Source organism: Lissotriton vulgaris, chromosome 1_1 (genome assembly GCF_964263255.1).
Source record: "Lissotriton vulgaris chromosome 1_1, aLisVul1.2, whole genome shotgun sequence".
NCBI lineage: Eukaryota > Metazoa > Chordata > Amphibia > Caudata > Salamandridae > Lissotriton > Lissotriton vulgaris.
The window spans coordinates 467,695,615-467,720,397 of record NC_141685.1 but is presented as its reverse complement, the minus strand read 5'-3'; the positions used below and the strand labels follow the sequence as shown (position 1 = coordinate 467,720,397).

The 24,783-nt window shown below is 40.8% G+C and overlaps 1 protein-coding gene across 5 annotated transcripts in view; it reads right to left on the bottom strand.

The window, feature by feature from the left end:
• MIER1 (MIER1 transcriptional regulator) overlaps positions 1–24,783 on the bottom strand; it is a 396,268-nt gene that overhangs the window by 301,018 nt on the left and 70,467 nt on the right. For all 5 annotated transcript variants that reach the window (XM_086953817.1, XM_086953835.1, XM_086953836.1 and 2 more), the window contains exon 3: positions 21,632–21,791. In XM_086953817.1, coding sequence (XP_086809943.1) covers positions 21,632–21,764 — 133 coding nt within the window. In that variant the 5' untranslated portion in view covers positions 21,765–21,791. The remainder of the gene's footprint in view (positions 1–21,631; positions 21,792–24,783) is intronic.

Genomic DNA, 24,783 nt, shown 5'->3' with positions numbered 1-24,783 from the left:
AAGCATTGCCACTGGGAGTCTGCACAAATGCCAAAATGCTCACTCCTGTCGCTGGGAATGAGGACATCTGCAGTCTTTGCCCTGTCCTTTCCACCTCTCCCCTCTCCACACCTGGGGGCGAGCTGGAGGATGAGGCGTACAACGCTGCTTTAGATGGAACTATTATCCAAAAGATGGAGGGTCCCCTGTGAAATCTGACAGGGAGGGGGATCTTGACGTTAGAAAAAAGTTGCAAACCCTGTCTTAGTTGTGGTAGGTTAGATATCCTAAACCATATCTCCTGGATACAGTTTACCATTAGAAAATAGTATGGTTCTTTCTAACCTAATGACAGGGTAAATGGAAAATTAATACCAAAAGCAAGGCAGGGCAAAGTAGACAAAGGGACAATGGAATTACTTAGGATTAATAACACTAAGTAAACAAAATTTGTCAAAAGTAAAACATAAAATTTATTACCTCCCAAACGGGTTACAATCTACAAAATTATTAAAAACAATTAATACAAGCCACCAACAGTGGTCAAATCATACATCAGTATGCGGTCAAGGGTAAAACAGTCATATACAGTCAAGAGTGAAAACAGTCGACGCGGCGTTTCGGTGCTTTGTTTGATCTTCACACCTTCTTCAGGACATTTACAACAATTGACTTGATATCTTTGGTATTTTTTGGAAGAGTGTATCAATTCTTTTCCGCTGTTTTATAATGATTTCTTAGCGGTTCTAATCTCAATGGAGCTTCAATGTAAATGCATGAGTATTCAGTGTGCACGGAGGGGCCACCGAAGATGAAGGGCGTAAAATCCTAAGAGGATATGGACCTGTTGTTATTTCAGGTTCATCATAGTGCTCTCGACCCTTGATAATTGCCGATTCAGAATACTCTTCTTGAATTTGAAGAGAAACTATGTGACTCTTTTTTAGCAATTCCGGCCTCCCTGCTCCTCTGTGCTCTCGTGTCTGTTGATGCCTTCGTGATGACCTCGAAGCATCACGAAGGCTGATGGAACTATGACATTGCCCCCTGGGCAGAATCCTTACCTTTTTGAACTTATCGCGGAGCCAGAGTAACCTTTGGCTGATACCCGATGGAGCTATCATATGTAGCTAAAGAGGAGTTTGGCTCTGGGGTTCACACCCCTCGGACGGCACCTACCAAGCCGGACATTGGACATTGTTTTTCCTCGTCTCCCCCATTGTGTTTCCTTCCCTCCCCCACCTCAAGAGGGAGCCACTGTGTCCTGAATCTGACTTTTTTGGTGTCCTCTACTTGTTCTTTACCCTATGGCCTTTCTGCTGATTCCTGATTGGCACTCAAACCCCTTTACTTTTTCCAGTCCTACCCTCCTTACTCCTTCGGTTCTGTGTTTCTCTGTTATTGAATGCACTAGTAACTGACGTAACTGTAACTGATTTAACACTGTAACACTGTCTGATCCTTTGTCTTACTTCCTTTGCTCCTATCCCCTCTCACTTGAATCCTTCCCCTTGCCCTCTACACCGCCTAGCCCCCTGTCCTTTTGTGCCCTTTGACTAAGCACTCCTTCTCCCCTTGTTGGGGAAAGATCCAAAAGTTATACTCTGGAGTCTCAGCAAACCCGCTGAGAGAGTCCACAGTGCCTTGGGAGCCACTCACAGTTGAGGTATGGTACGGCACCCCTTGCCAAAGCACTCCCACTCCCCTTTTTGGGGAACGATCCAGTATGTAGGCCTTGGAGTCTCAGAGACCCCTCAGAGATTCCACTGCGTGCAGGGAGCCTCTCGCAACAGAGATGGGGAATTGATACCACTTTCCATGGGATCACAGCTTACTGGACTTTGGACGCAGCTCTGACTCGTCTATCGGTTTGTGTCCCCTCCTCACTCCTCTTTCCATGCTGAGTCTCTCATTCTCCCCTCCTCCTTCCCTCTTCCATTCTATGTCTACTTCCCCTGCTGTTACCCCCTCCCCTGAATCTCTCCCCTTGCCTGTTTTTTCCCTTACGTATATGTCCTTTTTTTTGTCTCGACTTTACTTGTCACTTGTCACTGGTCTGTCACTCATGTAAAGCACTCTGATGACTCCGGGTCTAGCCAGCGCTATATAAAACCTTTAAAATAAAATAAAATAAAACTTCCAACCATCCCTCCAGCTGGAAAAGATGAAACAGCAACGAGAATGATCTGCACAACTTAGATAGTGGTAACCTCAACGGAGGGGAAGCAAGTAAGGATAGCCCTGGACCAACCCCCTCAGACTCCAACGAATACAAAACGCAGCAGCCCGCCTGATCCTACAACAACCCAGGAGTGCCCCATCTAAAATAGCTTTAAAAACCCTCCACTGGCTCCCGATCAGGGAACGGGTGACTTTTAAGGCCTTATGTACAGGTCATCGCATTCTGCATGACAAAGGACCTAGATACCTCCGCGGTCTTCTGAAATGGTATGAACCCACACGACAACTGAGGTCATGTGGGACGGGACAGGTGCATGTCCCGAGGGTCCAGACAGCCAAAATGGGCGGAAAATCCTTCAGAGTCCAAACGGCTAAGAAATGGAATCAACTGCCAGTGGAACTGCGCATCGAACCTTCAGAAACTAAATTCAGGAAAGACCTAAAAACAATACTCTTCACCAACAACTAAAATCTAATGAAGCATCTGTAACGAACTATTAGCATTTACAGCGCGGGGACACACTTGCTAGTGTAACCAGGTGCTTTACAAAATACTAATAAATAAATAAATAAACAGATCAAAAAACTTCCTATCTAGGCAGCGCCGAAACCCCAAATCCTATACTATCGGGGGACTTGAATCTATATCTAATGGGATCATCCAAAGCAAAGGAAGTCTGCCTCCAATCGTTCAATTGCAATTTACCAACACAAGGATCCTTTACGCATGGGAGGCATAACAGGGTAAACCGGCTCGTGCTGGAATAACTAGAACACCTAAAGCTTAGGGCCCTCAATGGAAGAACAGACAGCGATACTCCTCTAGCGGCAAGCTACCACACTGAACTAACAAGCTCGCTTTTAGATTACACGTTTGTCAGCCTCTCGCTGTTTCAACACTTAACAGGCTTTAGAATGGGCGACAAAGGGGATAGCGACCACCGTCCACAAGAGGCTATTCTAGCGGCAACTGCTCTGACCAGAATTCATCCTGCTCCACATCTATGTCCAAGTTACACAACTAATTATAAGAGGATCAAGTTTATGACAGAAAGCATAGATTCCTTAACAGACACAGCAATCAATCTTTTACTCGCTCAACCGCTCAGAAAGAACCTGATACAAACCTTGGAATGCTTCACAACTAACCTCAGCAACTTAAAGGCAATGGACATAAAAACAAGGAGTATTCTGGTGCAGACACAAGAGAAAAAGATAACCAAGCTTCAAAGAGTGCAAATAAAAGTACTTAAGAGAATGATAAACGGCTCTATAAGATCTCTACGCAACAAAGCAGGGAACATACTGCTCCTCTTATCCCTGCGGCAACAAAGAACTCAACTAAAGAGGCTGAAATGGAACATTAATAATAACAATGAACAGGTCCTCTTTGCAAAACTCTTGCACAATATAAAGCATAATGCCAGCGATCATTTCTGGAAAACAGTAAACACTATCATCCTCCCGCATTATGGTGACTTACTTCCTATATTTTATAGGAAACCTGGGCAAGCTACTTAAACTCCCACTTCAATAGCCAAAGCAACAATCAGCCAACACCGGAGCAGAGCAGAGCAGACACGGACGGACATGATACCAACATATGAAGAAGGGAGAGGAGCAACAACTGTTTCCCTGACAGTTCCGCTGCCGCTATCCGATTATGGGCAAATGACACATTCAATTCCTCTGACTTAATCCACCATGAGGAGGAAAGTCAACTCGTTACTGATCAGCTAACAATCAGGAAACAGATCAGGAAGGAAAGAAAGGATGGAGTGCCGGACCTGAATGGAATCCCACCATCAGTGTTTAAAGAAAGGCCGGAAGATTGGGCAGAAATACTTCATGCACTATTTCTGGAAGTAAGACGATTGGGCATTATCCCAGATTCATGGAAAGGTTCAATGATTATTCTGATCCTTAAAAGTGGCAGCAAGGTCCTGCCAGCCAATTATCTGTTAGTAGCACTGATCGATAACAAGGCCAAATACTTTGCGGGAACACTGCTGGAGGAATTGACAACTTGGGCAGAAAATAATGAAATAATCCCGCTAAATCAGACAGGATTCTGAAAAAACTCTGGCACGATATCCAACATCATGGCAATATCTTTAATAACGGACACAACAAAAATGAGGAAAACACAGTTGCATGTCTGTTTCATCGACTTCAGCGCCGCGTTTGACAACGTGGAGAAGTCCAAACTGTGGACTAAGCTAGACAGATGGGGCATCCCAAACACCCTACTATAAATGATAATGCTTTAACATACCGAAACCTGGGTACAGATCAGATTAGGTTCAGGGTCCCATCTCTCAAGAAAAGTTAAAACAACGAAAGGACTTAAACAGGGCTGCGTGCTGGCCCCTATCTTATTTAACTTCTCCATGGCAGACTTGACACAGACACTTAACACTTGTAATTCCCATGCGCCCAGACTAGGGGGAACCTCACTGTCCACTCTACAATACGCGGACTACGTAGTCCTACTTAGCCATACGGTAGTTGCCTTGCAACATCTTCTTAATGGTCTGCAGGTCTAAGTAGAAGAAAATAGCCTTTCAATAAACCTAAATAAAAGCAGGACCATGACAATTATAGGCAAACAAAAAAAGAGCTACCTATGGCATCTGGGCGACAAACACATTGAACCAGCGGAGTCTTATAAGTATCTGGGAGTCTACTCAGATAAAGAAGAATCATTTACCCCTCAACAAGAAGAGATCAAAAGGAAAGGGACGATCCTTGCCTTAACCATGAAAAGTTGATCAGCCAAACTACTGGGCCCTACGCTGAGCCCTCTTTTAGTGGTAGCACGGGCCAAAATCCTACCTACTATTACCTATGGTAGTGAAGCCCTGCGCGGGAGAGATACCAATGTTCTAGACAAAACGCTTGTAAAAGCATATAGAACTATGTTCAGGCTTCCAAATTATACCTCCCCGCCGCAAATCAGACTGGAGTTTGGCCTGATAAAGCAAACCTGGGCCAGATATGGAGTATACATTCAACTGTTGGAATAAAATCAGAATATCAAACCCTAACACATTAAACCACCTACTCTGGCAAGATCTACAACAGAGGGAGATTTCACCCGCAAGACTGTGCCTTCAGGAGGCACTGACAAACACAGGCTTATCGGCCCTATGTTATTCACAGTCACCCTTCAATTTTAAAAAAATTAGTATGGAAGTCGCTGAAAATACAATCACTGGTGGAGGACAAAGCTGCTTTTCTGTCAGAGCACATGCTTGGATAATTCGTACAAGACCCTAGCCTCGCAACAATACATTAACTTGGGCTATTCAAAAGAACTGAAATAAAAATTCCTAAAGTTACGACTCGGAGTGATGTCATGCACGCAGCATCTTCCACCATGGAAAAGGGTGCAGACTTTCACAGAATGCAGTCTGTGTAAAAACGGTCAGAGGGACATCATCCACACCATCTGTTCTTGCACGGAGATGCTTCAAGAAAGGAGGCAACTGCTAAAAATTCCCTTTAATCAAAGGGGGATTCGGACAAGGTGGCAAGCAGTTTTGGCCTGCTTCGACCCATCATCACCACAATTGAACACTAGACTAGTTAGATTTCGCTAGCGGCCCAGGCAAAATGCCAAACTGACACTAACGTTTTTGGGCATTGGAGTCTTTGGTCTATTAATTTTCGCAGGAGGAGCACCAATCGATGCAGGGGACCGGGTTACCTACATAGGTTGCTCCTGCATGTCTAAATTTGTATTTTTTCATTTGTAAGCAACAGAAGTGTTTCACATTTCCATTATGATGATATTACAATGGTTGAATATTTTATATATGGCTTTATTTTTGCTTGTATTGCAATGGTGTTAATTAACACTGCAAAATAAAATAAATAAACTGAGAGAAGGGCTAGACTTTAAATGCAAAAAGTATATGTGACCAGGGCACTCCCTGGATGCCTGAAGGCCGTGGCAACAACTGCCATTTCAATCAGACAATCAGCTGGACTAGTACTGGATCATAAATTGACGTTTTTTGTTCCCCATTCAGTTGATGTATTATTGAATCAAACTAAGACACAACATTTGATGAGTGCTCGTCTTACCAGGTACAAACTCACTTTGTTAGCACCACACATTACACTTAAACGCTGCCTGACCTTGAATCCAGCTACTTTGTTGCCATTGCCCTTTGAACAGCCTAGTGATATACATGACTGTATTTTTACCACTGGAGAACAAACAAAGGGTTGAGTGGACCTGACTGACATGCCTCTGCCTGATGCTCAGGGTGAATTGTATGTAGATAAATCTTGTTTTAAGCTACCCGATGGCACCACGACTACAGCTTATGCTATTACCACACTGCATACAATTGTGGAGACAGCATGGAGAATTAGTTCAATATTTGCTGCCTGCATTAAGACTACCAAAGCGAGTGGCTATTGTCAAGTGTAGTGTGCACCAGAAAATAGTAGATGATGTTAATTATCAGATTCCTGATGAGGATGCCCCTTGTTTAAATGGCCCAACAAAAGACAGCTATAGCATAAATGACAGTTGAAAAATTACATTATGATTTGAAAGAAATAATAAACACAGAAGTAAGGGAGTTCACAGAGAAATATGTCAGATTAATAAAACATCTAGAACATGTCTCATTCAAATTAGAACTAGATGACGAGTTCAAGAACACCATCAGTTGCAGAAATGTTACTAATAATTGGAGATAAACTCAGTAAAGGATTTTTGATGGAATTGATTGGACGTTTATGTAACTTTCTGATCACAGGTTCACAGAAACTAAATGAAAAGAACAGAATAATGCAGGAGAGTAGAAGTATAACTTTTCTAGGTTGTCCTATGGTACTGAATCCAGCCAATATATTTTTTCACATTCCATGTGCTGAAGAATGGCTTACCGTTGTTGATTTTTGTCAAGTTAATTTCACAGTGCTATTGCACGAGAATAGTCAGGAATATTGTCAAAAAGAATATGAATGTCTGGGACACATAATGAGAAAAGGAGCTAGAAAGGTGTCACCAGAGAGAGTGGAGATAATTTACCAGATGAGAACAATCTGAAAAGGAAGGTGGTGAGGTATTCCCAGCGCATAGCCCAAGTAGCATATAGTATTAGAAAGATTATTTTGAAGTGGCGTCAAGGGAACCAAAGACAGCTACCACCCACCGCTGTCAGAAGACAACAATTGCAAAGTAATTGTTGTCACAATAGAACAAACATGGAGGATTCCCTGAGCACAAAAGTACATGTATCTGTGAATATTACAGATAATATCTGTTCAAAAAATCAGTGTCCATATCTGTGCATCCAAAGTATGAAAAGTCCTGATTTTTATTTTCACAGTCCATAGATGTTCATGAAGACTTGTGGGTACAGCAGTACAGTCTCGATACAGAACACAACAGCCAAACGCCAACACGTGTTTCGTCAAGGGACATTACCCAATGACTTCTTCAGGGCTGTAACAATAAATTTATACCCAAATATAATCCCCATACAGTGGAGAGCCATGTCACAACGCAAAATACCTCCACCAAAAGATCATGAGGATTGCTAAATAAAGAAAAATTCACTCCAAGGAAAAGGCGAAAAGACGATGAGTGGGAAAAGGATACCCAAAATCACCAAGATTATAAGTAAAAGCCCAAAACGTGCCAGTATAAAAGACACACTGTGATAAAGGAAAAAGAGAGTCACAAACAACTAGATAAGGAAATCATTTCAAGATCAACAATTATAGTCAGACCATTAAGTGTAAATAGTAAAATAGCTAAGAAAGTGAGATATGGCTATATATTACAAAACCCAAGTGCCGAATACCAATATCTCACATGAAATAAACAATAACTCACCCTAAAAAAAGGTTCTCACTCTTTGTATCATATAATCAGGCTCATATCAAGGACCTTTGTCATATAATTCTCTATAAAAAATTAAGAAATAATCCAAGTCATTTGTATTTGTATGTCGTTTTATATAGTTGGTTCTAAGGCAATCACACAATTTAACTTAGTAATTAGACTCTCTTACCACTCAATAAGTATTTCAACTGTCCAAATGATCAATATCTTCCTTAGTGTACAGTTGTTGGCAAATAATACCAGGCAATATCAGCCTGCGTTCTGTGGAACCATCATAAGTATCTGAAAAATGAAACCGAGTAAGGAGGTCTGTCAATATCCCAAAAAACTCATCACACCGTATATTATGCACTACTATTTACATAAGACACTGATTGACATTCCATGTCCAACTAACGACTATATGTATTTACCACATCATAGTGGCAATAGCTAACGTAGACAATACCCCCGATAATACGATCATCACAATGTAATAAGTGCTCGGCATCCCTCATGGTTTAAAATCAACCCGGTTCCCCGAGCAACCACGTGTCCCGTCAGACAGACGACTTCTATTATTAAGGCATTGTCGCTATCGCCGAAAGTGTCAACAGCACCCCCACCTCAGCTACACTCGACCATCCACTATTGCGACTCACCTCCGGTTCCCCGAGCCCACAGCGTATCCGATCCTCTTTCCAATACAGCGTGTAACACCAGCGTCATATTGGAAAGGTAATTTATGTTAGAACTATGGGAGATATCGAGAACGGACTTCACTGATATTGAAACAGCCAGGGCTTCACATAAAACGAACGGTTCCAATGGTAAAGGCTATGATACTACTGACAAATATATTGTTTTAAAAGTTACTACAATTAATTAATAATGTAGTAAAATATAAATAACGCAAGACCAAGGTCAAATTAATAACAAACCATATTAACAACATGCCGAATATAACAGGCCAGCTGCTCCATACCGCGGGCGCCATTTTGTAATGGTCTAATTACTGTTGTATAACTGAATAATAATGTGTATTATTTGACTTAAGTTACTATTTTATTAAATTAGCGCTACCTAAGTACAAGTCAGGTTGCTCGGTATAAGTTTAATACTAAAACTGCTGAATAATGAAATATTAAGAACGAAAGAAAGGTTGAGACAAACAACAAAAGGAGGTGAAGGGATGAAAAGAAAACAAAGGTAAACGGCTAAGAAAACCCCATAACCAGAGTAAGGAAAGAAGTGTCAGGAATATAGCCAAAAAATTAAATGACAACATATTAAAACTCTATATACCATATACATATATAAGGTAATTCTGACCACAGATTTCAGCATTACACATTTTTGGTGAGATTTGAAGAAAACATATACACATTTGAGTCCTTTCTTTAAAGAGACATTGAAAACATTGAACTACTATAACTCTTCATGCAAGCTTCTTTAGACAGTTAAGACCGAAGAGAAATACAATGGGTTTGATCATCTTCCCCAAAAATATTGTAATTCTGAATCAATGTTAATTCCCTGCTCAACTGCACGTAATTTGAGTATCCAACATGCTTCACATTGTCTTAAATGTAATTCTCTATTCCCTCCTCTAACATCACTCGGTATGCTCTCTATACCGTGAAAGGAAAATGATTTACTGCTTCCCTGGCTAGGGCATTCACATGCATGAATTGTTAAAGGGTAACGCCCATCCACATTCTTCAATGCTCTAAAATGCTCAGCTATGCGTTCCCTGAGGCATCTTATTGTGCTACCTACGTAAATCATGGAGCATCTACATTTGATAATGTAGACAACATGCTTAGTACCACAGTCAATATGTTGGTAGATTTTATAGACTGGTGAGTTATTATATTGAAATTCCTTGATACCCTGTTCCGCTAGTCTGCACATACTACATCTGCCACATTTAAACGAACCACAGTTCAAATTACTCAACCAATTTCGATCCCTACTCTTGGTCGTGGGATAGCTAGGACTAATAAGTCCCCTTAGTGTGGTTCCCTTACGATATGTGACACAAGGGTATTTAGAAACATATTGGCTAATCGTCTGATCTGATGTTATCGAGACTGTACTGCTGTACCGACAAGTCTTCATGAACATCTATGGACTGTGAAAATAAAAATAAGGACTTTTCATACTTTGGATGCACAGATATGGACACTGATTTTTTGAACAGATATTATCTATAATATTCACAGATACATGTACTTTTGTGCTCAGGGAATTCTTCATGTTTGTTCTATTGTGACAACAATTACTTTGCAATTGTTGTCTTCTGACAGCGGTGGGTGGTAGCTGTCTTTGGTTCCCTTGACGCCACTTCAAAATAATCTTTCTAATACTATATGCTACTTGGGCTATGCACTGGTAATACCTCACCACCTGAGGTGTATACTTAATCAAGATAATGTGTTCTAGACAAGAAAGAGGCAAAGTAGCAGAAGACTTGTTTAAAAACTTGAGTGCAGGAGTCTCTATCAATAAGGCAGTTAATCCAGGTAACACTAAGCCTAATGAGGGACTTAAAGCCAAGTTCATCCGATTGGAAAAGTTAAGGAAAACTGAAATTTCCAAGTGGTGGGATGGCGCCACACTGAAGGAATATCAAAGACTGGAACGAATCCCAAGGGGACTTCGCTCGCAGATATTTCCTACTTATGATGACTTGGAGGAGGACTTGTTATTAATTTGGGAAAAGGAATTAACAAAGAATTCAATGAGGCTGATGAACATTCTAATAGAGAATGCTGACAGAAAGGTTTTGAAGGCAGTTGAGGAGGTGGATAAGTTGGAAAAGGAGATTAAGGATCTAAATATGGAAGATGTTAGCAAAAAGAATGATTTAATACTAGAAGATATACTGACCAAATATGAGGAAGATATCAAAGCTAGAAAAGCACATAAACTAAAAAGAGATGAGAAAGACTACTGCAGTGGCAGGATAGTTACCTTCGCCAAGCGATTTGATCATTTGGTGAAGCAGGGTTTACAAAGAACTGTGAGCAAAACTTCCATTATGAGTGAACGTAGTTCAACATCTACGAGCACAGTGTCGAGTGTTGGGGATGGTGGTACAGGAGAGGGTGCAACAGGAGGTAGCCCAGGTAACGCTTTTTTACGAGAAATAATCAGAATTTCGAATGGGCAACAAAGATCCGGTTACCAAACCCAGAGAGGAACGCCCAAGACAAAAAGAGGGTGCAGAGGGAGAGGCAGGTCCAAGAGTGAGGGAGGGAATGCACACTCGCTCTTGGAACAAGGGCAAACGAGAGTAACATCTACAGATTTGGGCATTCAAGTTATTCATCTCTCTAATGAAACATTATCGGATGATATGTTATCTGTTCTAAGTAAAGGTTTAAGCTATTGCCCAACACCGGTATTGGATATGTCTAATGTCAAAATTGATTTATACAAGTTTATCCGCAACGTATAACTAAAAAAGTATTTTTCATCTAACTCTGCAATTAAAGAGAGAGAAACTAAACAAACTATTGTGGGCAATCAATCAATCCATCCAAGATATTCGTGATTCTATGTTGCTGCTGTCTATTACTGAAAATGAACATGACCCAATAACTTTGCATCAGGTATTGGAGGACCTAGAATATTGTTCAAATGTCAGTGAAGATAGTGGCTTAAAACCAAAATCTAGATGGTCCCCACAGTTACCTGCTGGTAACAACATTGAGGTTTTCAATAAAGTAGTAATCAATGAACTTGATAAATGTGAGGTATCAATGAGGAAACATGGTAAGAACATTGCATATATGCATAATCTCACGAAGGGAGAACAGGTTGCCTTAAAACAACTCAGGACCAATGACAACATCATCATACGTGAAGCCGACAAAGGTGGAAACATTGTCGTAATGCAAAAATCAGCGTATGATGCAGAGATCTTGGACCAATTATCAAAAAAAGATCATTATCTTAAGCTTTCTACCAACCCAGTCTTTGAGATCACACGAGTTGTTAATAATGAATTGAAAATCTGGCATACCAGTGGATTACTCAATGATAATGAATATGCTTATTTAAAAATTGATAAACCTCGTTATCCCTGTATTTACACTTTACCCAAAGTGCATAAGGATCTGGAAAAGCCTCCAGGAAGGCCAATTGTGTCTGGTATAGGGGGCCCGATGGAAAGGATTGTAGAGTTTGTGGATATTTACCTGCAACCCTTTGTGGTAAATCTGGCCTCCTACATCAGAGATACAAAACACATTCTTAATATACTTTCGGATGTGAACTGGGATTCCTCAATGACAATGGTCACGCTAGATGTAATATCATTATATACGAATATCAAACATGAGCAAGGCTTGGATATGTTGGAAAGATTTCTGTATAAGAGACCAGCAGAGTTATTGGATCATTCTAATATGTTGCTGTCAATGTCAAAATTGATCCTCAAACATAATGTTTTCTTATTTGGCAAGGACTGGTATCGCCAACAATGTGGAGTGGCGATGGGATCCAAGTTTGCACCGTCTCTAGCCTGCCTTTTTAATGGCGGATTCGAGGCGGAGCATATTTGGGGACCCTCTGGGGGAAGGTGGCAGGAACTTATTGTTTATTTTGGCAGATACATAGACGACTGTTTCTTAATTTGGACAGGTTCGGATGTGGAACTAAAAAACTTTTTTGATTATATGAACAACAACAAGTATAACATGTCTTTTACTATGTCCTCAAACAAAGAGAGAATTGTATTTCTCGACATTGAATTGTTTGTTGAAGAGGGAAAAATTAACAGTGTGTTACACAGGAAAAGCACTGCGTGTAACTCGACACTCTTTGCTACAAGTGCTCACCCCAAGGCTCAGAAACATGCAATACCCTATGGGGAATTATACAGAGCACGAAGGAATTTTTGTAAAGAAGAAGATTTTTTGCTTTGCTCACGCGATATAGATCTTCTAAACTAAATAGGAAAGACACTTTAAAATCAAAAATGAGAAAAACAGACAATGTACAACCAATACGTCTGGTGACCAACTATCACCCATGGTCTTACAGAATATACAATATACTGAAAAAACATTGGCATCTGTTAACATCAGATCAGACGATTAGCCAATATGTTTCTAAATACCCTTGTGTCACATATCGTAAGGGAACCACACTAAGGGGACTTACTAGTCCTAGCTATCCCACGACCAAGAGTAGGGATCGAAATTGGTTGAGTAATTTGAACTGTGGTTCGTTTAAATGTGGCAGATGTAGTATGTGCAGACTAGCGCAACAGGGTATCAAGGAATTTCAATATAATAACTCACCAGTCTATAAAATCTACCAACATATTGACTGTGGTACTAAGCATGTTGTCTACATTATCAAATGTAGATGCTCCATGATTTACGTAGGTAGCACAATAAGATGCCTCAGGGAACGCATAGCTGACCATTTTAGAGCATTTAAGAATGTGGATGGCCGTTACCCTTTAGCAAATCATGCATGTGAATGCCCTAGCCAGGGAAGCAGTAAATCATTTTCCTTTCACGGTATAGAGAGCATACCGAGTGATGTTAGAGGAGGGAATAGAGAATTACGTTTAAGACAATGTGAAGCACGTTGGATACTCAAATTACGTACAGTTGAGCAGGGAATTAACATTGATTCAGAATTACAATATTTTTTGGGAAGATGATCAAACCCATTGTATTTCTCTTCGGTCTTAACTGTCAAAACAAGCTTGCATGAAGAGTTATAGTAGTTCAATGTTTTCCTTGTCTCTTTAAAGAAAGGACTCAAATGTGTATATGTTTTCTTCAAATCTCACCAAAAATGTGCAATGCTGAAATCTGTGGTCAGAATTACCTTATATATGTATATGGTATATAGAGTTTTAATATGTTGTCATTTAATTTTTTGGCTATATTCCCGACACTCCTTTCCTTACTCTGGTTATGGGGTTTTCTTAGCCGTTTACCTTTGTTTTCTTTTCATCCCTTCACCTCCTTTTGTTGTTTGTCTCAACCTTTCTTTCATTCTTAATATTTCATTGTTCAGCAGTTTTAGTATTAAACTTATACCGAGCAACCTGACTTGTACTTAGGTAGCGGTTATTTAATAAAATAGTAACTTAAGTCAAATAATACACATTATTATTCAGTTATACAACAGTAATTAGACCATTACAAAATGGCGCCCGCGGTATGGAGCAGCTGGCCTGTTATATTCGGCATGTTGTTAATATGATTTGTTATTAATTTGACCTTGGTCTTGTGTTATTTATATTTTACTACATTATTAATTAATTGTAGTAACTTTTAAAACGATATATTTGTTAGTATTATCATAGCCTTTACCATTGGAACCGTTCGTTTTATGTGAAGCCCTGGCTGTTTCAATATCAGTGAAGTCCGTTCTCGATATCTCCCATAGTTCTAAAATAAATTACCGATCGAATATGGCACTGGTGTTACACGCCGTATTGGAAAGAGCATCGGATACGCTGTGGGCTCGGGGAACCGGAGGTGAGTCGCATTAGTGGATGGTCGAGTGTAGCTGAGGTGGGGGTGCTGTTGACACTTTCGGCGATAGCGACAATGCCTTAATAATAGAAGTCGTCTGTCTGACGGGACGCGCAGTTGCTCGGAGAACCGGGTTGATTTTAAACAATGAGGGATGCCGAGCACTTATTACATTGTGATGATCGTATTATCGGGGGTATTGTCTACGTTAGCTATTGCGACTATGATGTGGTAAATACATATAGTCGTTAGTTGGACATGGAATGTCAATCAGTGTCTTATGTAAATAGTAGTGCATAATATACGGTGTGATGAGTTTTTTGGGATATTGACAGACCTCCTTACATGGTTTTATTTTTCAGATACTTATGATGGTTCCACAGAACGCAGGCTGATATTGCCTGGTATTATTTGCCAACAACTGTACACTAAGGAAGATATTGATCATTTGGACAGTTGAAATACTTATTGAGTGGTAAGAGAGTCTAATTACTAAGTTAAATTTTGTGATTGCCTTAGAACCAACTATATAAAACGACATACAAATACAAATGACTTGGATTATTTCATAGAGAATTATATGACAAAGGTCCTTGATATGAGCCTGATTATATGATACAAAGAGTGAGAACCTTTTTTTAGGGTGAGTTATTGTTTATTTCATGTGAGATATAGGTATTCAGCACTTGGGTTTTGTAATATATAGCCATATCTCACTTTCTTAGCTATCTTACTATTTACACTTAATGGTCTGACTATAATTGTTGATCTTGAAATGATGTCCTTATCTGGTTGTTTGTGACTCTCTTTTTCCTTTATCACGGTGTGTCTTTTATACTGGCACATTTTGGGCTTTTACTTATAATCTTGGTGATTTGGGGTATCTTTTTCCCACTCATCGTCTTTTCGTCTTTTCCTTGGAGTGACTTTTTCTTTGTTTAGCAATCCTCATGATCTTTTGGTGGAGGTATTTTGCATTGTGACTTGGCTCCCCACTGTATGGGGATTATATTTGGGTATAAATTTATTGTTACAGCCCTGAAGAAGTCATTGGGTAATGTCCCTTGACGAAACACGTGTTGGCGTTTGGCTGTTGTGTTCTGTATCGAGACTGTACTGCTGTACCCACAACTCTTCATGAACATCCTTGGACTGTGAAAATAAAAATAAGGACTTTTCATACTTTGGATGCACAGATATGGATACTGATTTTTTTAAAAGATATTATCTGTAATATTCACAGACACATGTACTTTTGTGCTCAGGGAATCCTCCAAATTTACCAGATGAATCCACCTCAAATTCAGAAAGAAATCAGGATGTTTTTTGGAAATGGTTGGCTGCTGTAGTGAGTGGTTACCAAACCTTTCCCTAGTGGCTAAGCCTTTACTGAGGCTGACACACAAGGAAGTGTCTGATCCGCTTCCATTGGACAACAACTGCACAAAATCATTCCTAGAGTTGAAAGACAAAAAGTGTTGCACCCCGGCACTAGGAGTGCAAGTTTATTTAAAAGAAAATACACCAATTTGCAGTGAGAGGGAGGGCTGCGTTCTTTTAGTGCCTGTACAGAAACATGTGTTCAAAGGTATTTGACGTATTTCCCAATAACCCTTGACCCCAACGTCACAGAAATGCCCAGCTTCCTTAATTTAGTAGCTATGGTAAATGTCAGTCACAAAAGAGTGAGAAACAAATGCCTTCCTTTGTAAAGTTGTTTTGGGATAATACTAAGAAATGTCTGAATTCAAATGTACTGAGCTTACAACCAACAAATCAAATAGTTTGTAATAAAACTGAATCTGAATGTCTAGGTGCCATGAATCTATGCGTAAAGCCAAGGTTAGACTTTAAGGATGAACGTCTGATTGAGCCCAACAATGTCCATTTTGTGGATTGCCCAGGTTTGAAAGGTTACAATGACAGATTAGGAGTAGCAAACGCTGTGCTCCCTATATATTATATTATATTAAGCTTCATGGCTTTCGGTAGTTACATCAGCCCAAAATTCGAAACTGATTGCCCTTACCATAACATGCAGTATAACTGCTCAAATGGGAGTCATTATTGTCATGGGAGAGACAAATGCTAATTTAGTTGTACAATATTGTGTCCGTTTAGCATATACATTCAATGGAATTTTTACAGGTAAATTTGAAAACGATACTGTTTATTTAATGCTGACACTTGTAAAGAACTAAAAGAGGTACCAGAAAATATTTTATAAGTAGAACAACAAGGTTGTATCAGAACAGAATATGAGAAAAATGACAAGTTTGTAGTAGCAAATGTGTTATTGCAAAAACTGATGCCCAGGTATACATTTCCGGTTTCTCTGAAATAAGATCATAATGAGGTCTCAAAGATGATTGGACAAGGATTGGATTGTAGCTATCTGCCTGAAGTTTCAAGCACAGTAAAGCAACACAAAGACAGCACAAAGTTACACTTGCAAAAGACTGTTTCAGCATCACTGAAGTGGCTTAAATATGTACACGCAAATGCACTTGTGAAAATCACTGGAGAAAAGACTTTCCATTGCTGTGTAGGTCTGGCTGATGTGGAGCGTGCTGTTTATCACCAGATTACAACGGCTACACAAGATCTGCATAATGGTTGGTGCCAAAACTTTGATCTGAGAGATGCTGTGAAATGAAAAGGCCTGTTCTAAATGATCCAGGCAAAGGCTGTTGTGAAATGTGGTGGCCTTCTAAATTGGGTGTATGCCTCTCACACACTATGATCCTGTGTCCCCCTGATAAAACAGCTCCCCTTCAAGAAAAGATTCCAGCAGTGGTCAAAAGACAACAGAAGAGGGTCAGTCAAGCTGTAAGGGAACATGCACAGTCTGAAGCAGCACTAATGCAAACTGCACTGGAAAAGCATAAAGTGAAAACGGACTCAAATGAAAGAGGTGTCAAAGAGTGAATTAATCAGGTGCTGCCTCTGATGGAAATATTAGTGCTTTAGGCCTACCAATGGAGGAAGAAAAAAGCTGGCTGAAGGAGTATCCAAAATGTCTGCAGTGGTCGCTTGAAAAATCATTTGCACCCATAGCTGAAACGTCTGAAACTGATCAAAGTGAAAATAAAAGTGAAAAGCTTGGATTGAAAACATACAAAAGATTGATGGTGCTCGGTCAGAGTTTCTAAGCACCTGAGTGGTAAAATTGCATGGAAAAAATACAGAATGCCACATTGAATAAACTGTGTAATGCAAAGTTTGAACTGTATGAGCCACCCTGATGGCAAGCTGATAACAAAGAGTCAAGAAATGCTGACAATAAATAAGTGAGAACTGTCAAGCGCTGAAGAGAAAATAATCTTTGGATGGAAAGAAGAAGATTTGTGGTGCAGAAAAATGCTGATACTATCCTTGTGTACATTACTTTGCTCTGACCAGGGTTGGAAATAGAATCTGAACTTTCCACCAGTTGGCCCAGAAATATTTCTTTTTAAAAAAAACAATCTATTTAACGATCCTTCATGCTGTAGGGGATGAACTTGTGGACGATCTATCTTAAATACTTGCTATATTGACTTTCTTTTTCATTACTATGGTTTTATTGAACTGCAAGTCTTCAACGATTTTTGTTTATAATAGCTTGGACTTTGATTGAGGTGAAAATGCTGTTTGAGTGTTTCAAACATTTGCTTTCTTTCTGAAATTCCCCATTGACTGATATAGGCATTGGACATAAACTATAGACATTTTTGAAAAAGAACATTTTTGTGCAGCGTTTTTAAGAGACAATACAGGTAAAGACATTGTTGAATTTTGGATGCCAAACATTGAGGAATGCACACCCGGATATTTAACACTCTACGTCGAGAGATACTAAACATAAATTGACATTCATTTATTTGGCAGCAAGTTTATCTAGTGTTATGAGTATTTGTGTAATAGCTTGGTTCCTACATGTGAAATTTCCTATGCATACACTTGTATGCCCAACACCTACACCTGAACATTCAAATGTTGCATTATACACATAGTATTGCTAATATTTTTGATTGTTGGGTTTGTGGATTGTTGCCTGCACACCAGGAAAAAGGGGGAACGCCTCTCATACCACTCCCATTCTCCCATAATGGCTCTTGCACAGTTTGGTTTGTTGCTCTATGGGCAGCACATGTTAGTAAGATTTTTACCTTTGATAGAGGAGGTTTTAATAAAGAGCTAAATATAGCATGTTATTCAGATGATGATGGTAACCCACAAGCAAAAGTATCAGATTTAGGAGCAGAGGAAAATGGTGGTCATGGTGAATATATCACTGAGTATGTTAATTTGTTTTCTTTTATGCTTTCCGTACTGATGAAGTTTTATGTATCTGGAATATATATTTTTTATTATTTAATTAGACAAAATGTGTTTAGTAGATTCTAAAAGGAGGGACTGTTGAATGGTAAAAAATGTATTCTGTGAAGTTAGCCTCTACTCCTCTTCCATTTTGTCTACCAGCCCCCATTTTTGTGTTTCTGCGGGGACTTTAATAAAGTCAGAAGTTACGTGTTCACTGAAAGCTGGTTGTACTGATAAAACCTGCTTGTCAGAGTAAGCAGCCCTGCCCTGCCGAAGGGCCTACGTGCACAGATGTCTAATCTGTTTGCCCACCAAAGCCTGTAACCTCCCTTGCCTATCTACAAAGATGACGTGGGTAGGGGTTTATCAGGATTCAACAGTTCAGCATGTAAGCATTATACAAAGGGGTTGTGTAAGCATTATGTAACAATGACGAAGTGGTTTCAATGTGTTTCACGAGGCACCGAAAAGTATAAATGCCATGTTTGAACTTATACTTGTTAGCCCTCTCCCTCCGGCACTTGCAGTGTGTGAGTGATGAGACTCATTTCATGAGGTGTAATAAACCTGTGTTTTGCTCCACTCCAGTGTCTATCCTCATTTGTGAACCCGTAGACTAGGGGTGTCCCTCACCAGTGAGACAGATAAGATATCTCACTTCTACAAGTGGGCGGAGATTCAAGTCCATACCAGAGTACTCCATGCCTCGCAGCAGCTCATGTGCTGTCCAGGCGCGACCTAAAAAACACCCCTCACCCTACCTGTCACCAACAGCCATTAGAGGAGAACATTCTACCACTATCCCGGAGCAAACTACATCAAGCAGTCCTGAAGGAGACCATTTGATAAAATGAATCAAAAGCCATTAATATTTCTTTTGAATCCTACTCCTTTGTTCCTGTATCAAATCAACAATGTACGACAAATCATTCATTTAGTTTAACTATACCCTTTCTTCCAGTAATTTATCTTCTCTTGAACCTAAATTTAGGAAAACAAACTGGGTCCTTCATAAATTATTTTCAGTCTTACAGGCTCCTTTATATAGAATGGCTGGACTGGGGAAAAGATGGAGGCAACTTTCTGCAAAGGAGTTATGTTTGGTGTAACTACCTCAGATACTAAACTGTGGTGTGGCAAAAGTCTGTACGAAAATGAAATGTCCAACCATCTATGGAAGAGCAACTAAATGGCCTTGCTTGGTCATCTCTGAGTTGGCAAAGCAAACCAGCCTTGTCACAGAAGACAATGTGGGGGCACACCAAAAATGATTCTTCATCTCTTGTTCACTACATCTACTGGTAAGGTCTTTGTTAACAGCAAGTTAACAAAGACCTTACTTTTTGCAACTTTTATTTATTGATTTCGAGGGTTAGCACAAAGCAAACAAGCATGTAATTGCAGGTTACGGCAAAAGTGGTAAGCCCTAGAGAAAACCAAGGCAACACAAACACGTGCTACAGTTACCACAGTGAAAGTAAAGCACCTGTAGTAAAAATGCAAAAACCATTCGGAGTTCAAACTTTAGACGGTACAAATGATCATTCAGGGCAAATAAGGGTAAGGAAAACAACTGGGTACGGCAAACGGAATAAGCAGGGGGAAGGTGAATGGGGAGCATTCCAGCCAGGATGGGGTCTACAAGGGTGATCACTACTAGAGGTAGGGTGGGGTCGCAACTCAAGGGGCCAGGGAAGATCACCATAAAACAGCTGGAATGGTGTCACGGGTAATATGTTAACACGGACTCAGGTGGAACAGTCTTGTTTGCCAGCAATAGAGTTTTTCACCCTGGCAGGTGAGGCACGCTTGGGAGACCAATGTAGAAAACCCTTTCTGAGATGGCTTCTGCTATTTCTCCATTCTTTCTTCTGCAGGTCTGCCAGAGCCAAGATATGCCTGCCCCTTCGCTTCCAGATTCTTCACAGTTTTTTACCCTGTGATTTGTGGTAATAAGCCTCTTAGAGTGCTCTGGAAGAAACTGGTCAATTCTCCAAGCCATGGTATAAACAGAGCAGTCACTTTCTGTCGAGATACTATAGCGCTTTGATACTTTTCATGTTTCTACAACAGCTCACTCCATTACCTGCGAGAATCCAGACAGAAAACTTAAACTTCAATGGAGTGGCTAATGATTCAGACTGCTATGCCTTTTTCCAGCCTGTATCCGTCATCAGCAGGCATATCAATCAAAGTATGTAATCATAAATCAGACTCAGCACTATGTGGTGCGGGATTAGCAGTCTCCTCTGAAGTAGCCGTTGCCCACCTCTAGCCAGCAGCCACTTTTCCCCCCAGTCCTGCCATCCTAACATGGTTAGTGATATATTATCATATTATAAATCCAACTAGGGAAAAGTAAATAATTGCAACCCCAATACTGAGATGGGCTTAGCCAATCAAACATCCTAAAAGGCATAGGTTAACTACTAATGAATGTATTTGTTCTTTGGTCAATGAAAGTCTGGCGTATGGGCAAGAAGTTGACTGGGAGAGCTGGCAAGTGCTTCTGTATGTGGGGAGCGAGCTGGGAGGGGAAAGCGCTAATAACTTTATTGTACATACGATGCAAACAACAGCATTGCTGGATCTTTATTCTCCTTTTCCTCATTATTGTACCTTCAGTTTTAAATTTTGGGATGGGGAAATAAAAGCTATTTATGCTCAAGGCAAAGGGCAATAAGGCTTAAAGGACTAGGGTAAAACACACTAACATCTTTCCTGTAGACAATTGTTTTACTATGAACATTCACAACAATGCTGATTTCTTAATTCACTGCACATAAGGAATAATAAATCTTCAACTCACTTTGATTATGAGCACTCTTTAAGTGAGAACAAATCCGCTGTCTTCGCGATAAAATCCGACCGCAGATTAGGCACTGGAACTTTAATTTTCCCTTACTGTCACGTTTGGTGCAGTAATATTCGTCCTTTGTCATTTTCTAAATCCTGTGAAACACAACAGTCTCAGAAAAAAAGTAAAAAAGATTTCATTAAAAAAAAGAAAAACAGCCTTAGCAACGAAAGCATATAATTTCAATTTCCCAACCACTAGCTCAGCATAAAAGTGAGTATAATTCGGACTTTATGGGCATGCAGGCTGAGTTTACATGTAAATCGTTTCTGCCTGTATTTTTTAAACCAGTTTGATAAATTAAATTGTGCCATCCAACAACAATAAGCCACTATGGTTAGTGAGGTCCTTTTCAAAAAAACATTTTCAGAGAAAAAGCACTATAATTAAATTGTAAAAATACAGCATAATTTAACTTTGCATTTATGCTTTTTGTCCTCCTCACCTGTCCCTGCTTGTTCAGACAGGCAATGTAGGCGTGAAAAGTATTTAACATAAACAGGAGGTTGCCCCCTTCACGCCCATGCCTGGCACTAGACTCCCTTTATCAGGCCCATTTCCCTCAAAACAATTGGTGGCTGCATTGGTCAGTTCCTTTAATAATGACATTTTGTATCACTTTTTTATAAACACATTTTTATTGTTTTTTGAAAGGAACAACAAGTCACATAGTCACATGATACACAACAGTTGCATAATAGTCAGCGAAGACTTGGGCAAAGGCCAGGGAGGAACAATGCATTTGTCCTCGGTGGTGCTCCACCTCAGGAACGATCCGCCATGCAAGGGACGGAGATGCCAACCATTGCAGTAGTTTGCAATTTTTTTCCCCCCATCCATAAATATGGGCGTTAGAGGCCCGCCAGATCTGTTTAGCCACCCCAAGCGAATGAGTTCTGATTTCTTCTTGAATCACAGCAAGCTCTCTTTCAAGGGTCTCATTAGAGTCATCTTGGATCTGTTCCTCTATTCAGAAAGCTTGAACCTCAAGTTGTGTAACATGGTTATGTTGTGCCCATTCCATCCCTCTCACAAGAGTAGTTGCCAAGCCCCGAACAGTGGCCTTGCATTCTCCACAAAGAGTTCTCACTGATCGGACCGTCCCTGCATTATTAGTGAAATAAGTTTCAATTAAATGCTTCATAACTTGGGTATTTGACTCATCCTGGAGGTGCCAAGCAATCAGACTGCAAAGAGGGCAGTGGGTAGGATCTGTTGCACCAATAGAGAGGCGTAGTGGAGTGTGATCAGAAATGCCACATGGCAGTATTTGAGCATGTAACACCGATAGAACATCCGTGGCCGGCATAAACACTATATCTATTTGTGCCTGTGTGTGATATGCCGCTGAGGTGTGTGTGTACTGCCTTTGTCTAGAATTCCAAATTCTTCATACGTCACACAAGCCCAAGGAGGCCCCCCATTTATTCAGGGATGCTGCTCTCTGACGCTTAACAGACCCGGTTGAGTCCACCTCAGCGTCTATAACTGCATTAAAGTTTCCCACTATAACTGTGTAACCCAACGGGAGCTGAGAAATAACTCTCAGAATTGTGTTAAAAAAGTAGTCTAGTGATGTGGGGGGGATAAAGACATAGGATATTCATCAGGTGACCATCCAGCACACCCACCAGAGCAATATAACAACCTTAAGCATTCGCCCAGGTCTGGTTGATCACCAGGGGGAACGTGTGACACAGCAGTATCCCCATGCCGCGGGACCCCAGTACATGGCCAACATGATAGACTCATATCAAAACCATTTCGGGCAAAAAATGGGCAGTTTATCCCAGGAGGCGAGTCTCCTGCAACAGTATTATAGAAGGGAGAATGCGTTGTTCTTATCTCAGAACTACTGAGCACTTAATCTGGTCCAAGAGATCATTCACATTCCATGACAGAATCAGAGACTGGGCCATACTTCCCGCCAGAAGCATCTGTCGCTTCAGAACAATGACCCCATCTTGTAACCATTTCTTCATAGACAGGTGTGGCGTGCCGGACCCCTCCAGAAAAACAGATTACAAGCATGCGTTGTTTGCAGTCACAGGAGCGGCTATGATTTTCATATGGTGATAAATACAATAATGAGACCAAGTGGTAGCTCTAGTTATGGTCCATGTGTGCTAATCTAGCTTCCAACAAGTAGGAGCTGATCCGTGGTATGCTTTGCAAGAATTCATGGGCAGACAATACAAGTGTCACCTAGGCATGCACCTAGATGGGAGAAGGTGTACAGCTCAATCGGTCCTCAGCAGTGGAGGATCATCTTGTTCTTCTTGGGCCCCAGAGAAGGGGTCAGAATGCAGTAGTGGAGGTGACACTGAAGCCTGGGAGACAGTCTAAAGAGACACTGTCAATTCATTGGGTCCCCCACGCCGAGATCCAGTACATCCATATCTACAGCCGTGACTCGCGCCCATGTCAGGTCCGGGTGTACGAGCAGTAGATGGGGGAGGGGGATGAGGCTGAGTGACAAATCCGCTTTTCTTCCATCAGCATTCCCACGTGGACTCAGGTGTGTTAAAAAAGTGTGTTTCTTCCACATAAATCACTTTAGACGCGCTGGAAAGAAAAGAGCACAAGACAAGTGGAGGGCCCAGAACTTCTGCTTGACAGATTCTTAAGACCTGCGGCCAGCCTGAACCTCCCTGGAATAGTCCAGAAAAATCAAGATGGATGAATTTTGGCAGTGGAGGTCAGGTTGTGCACAAACTTCCTGTGAGGTATGGATAGCCTGTAATATTTTGTCAAGATTTGCCCCCGGCGAGCTTTTGTCTGAGGTCTGCCTCCCTGACGCCCCAGCCGGGGTGGTATATTGGTCAATGTGTGGCTGAAAAATATGGGTCTTCGCCAGTTAATCTTTCCCCATGATCAATGTGCAGTGAAGGAGCAGATGAGACAGGGGTCTGGCCCACTTGCTACAGTCCTTGACATCAAAAGCAGCCCTGTCCTGGGAGGAATTTACTTCAAGACGCAGTTGAGGCCCAGGAAGCCAGAAGGGGATAAGTGGCAACTGGCTAGAGACAGGCAGTGGCGTCACCCAAAGAAGAAAGATGTAAAGCTGTGAAAGTCCCAGAGTGGCGGCTGTAGAATGCAAGGAG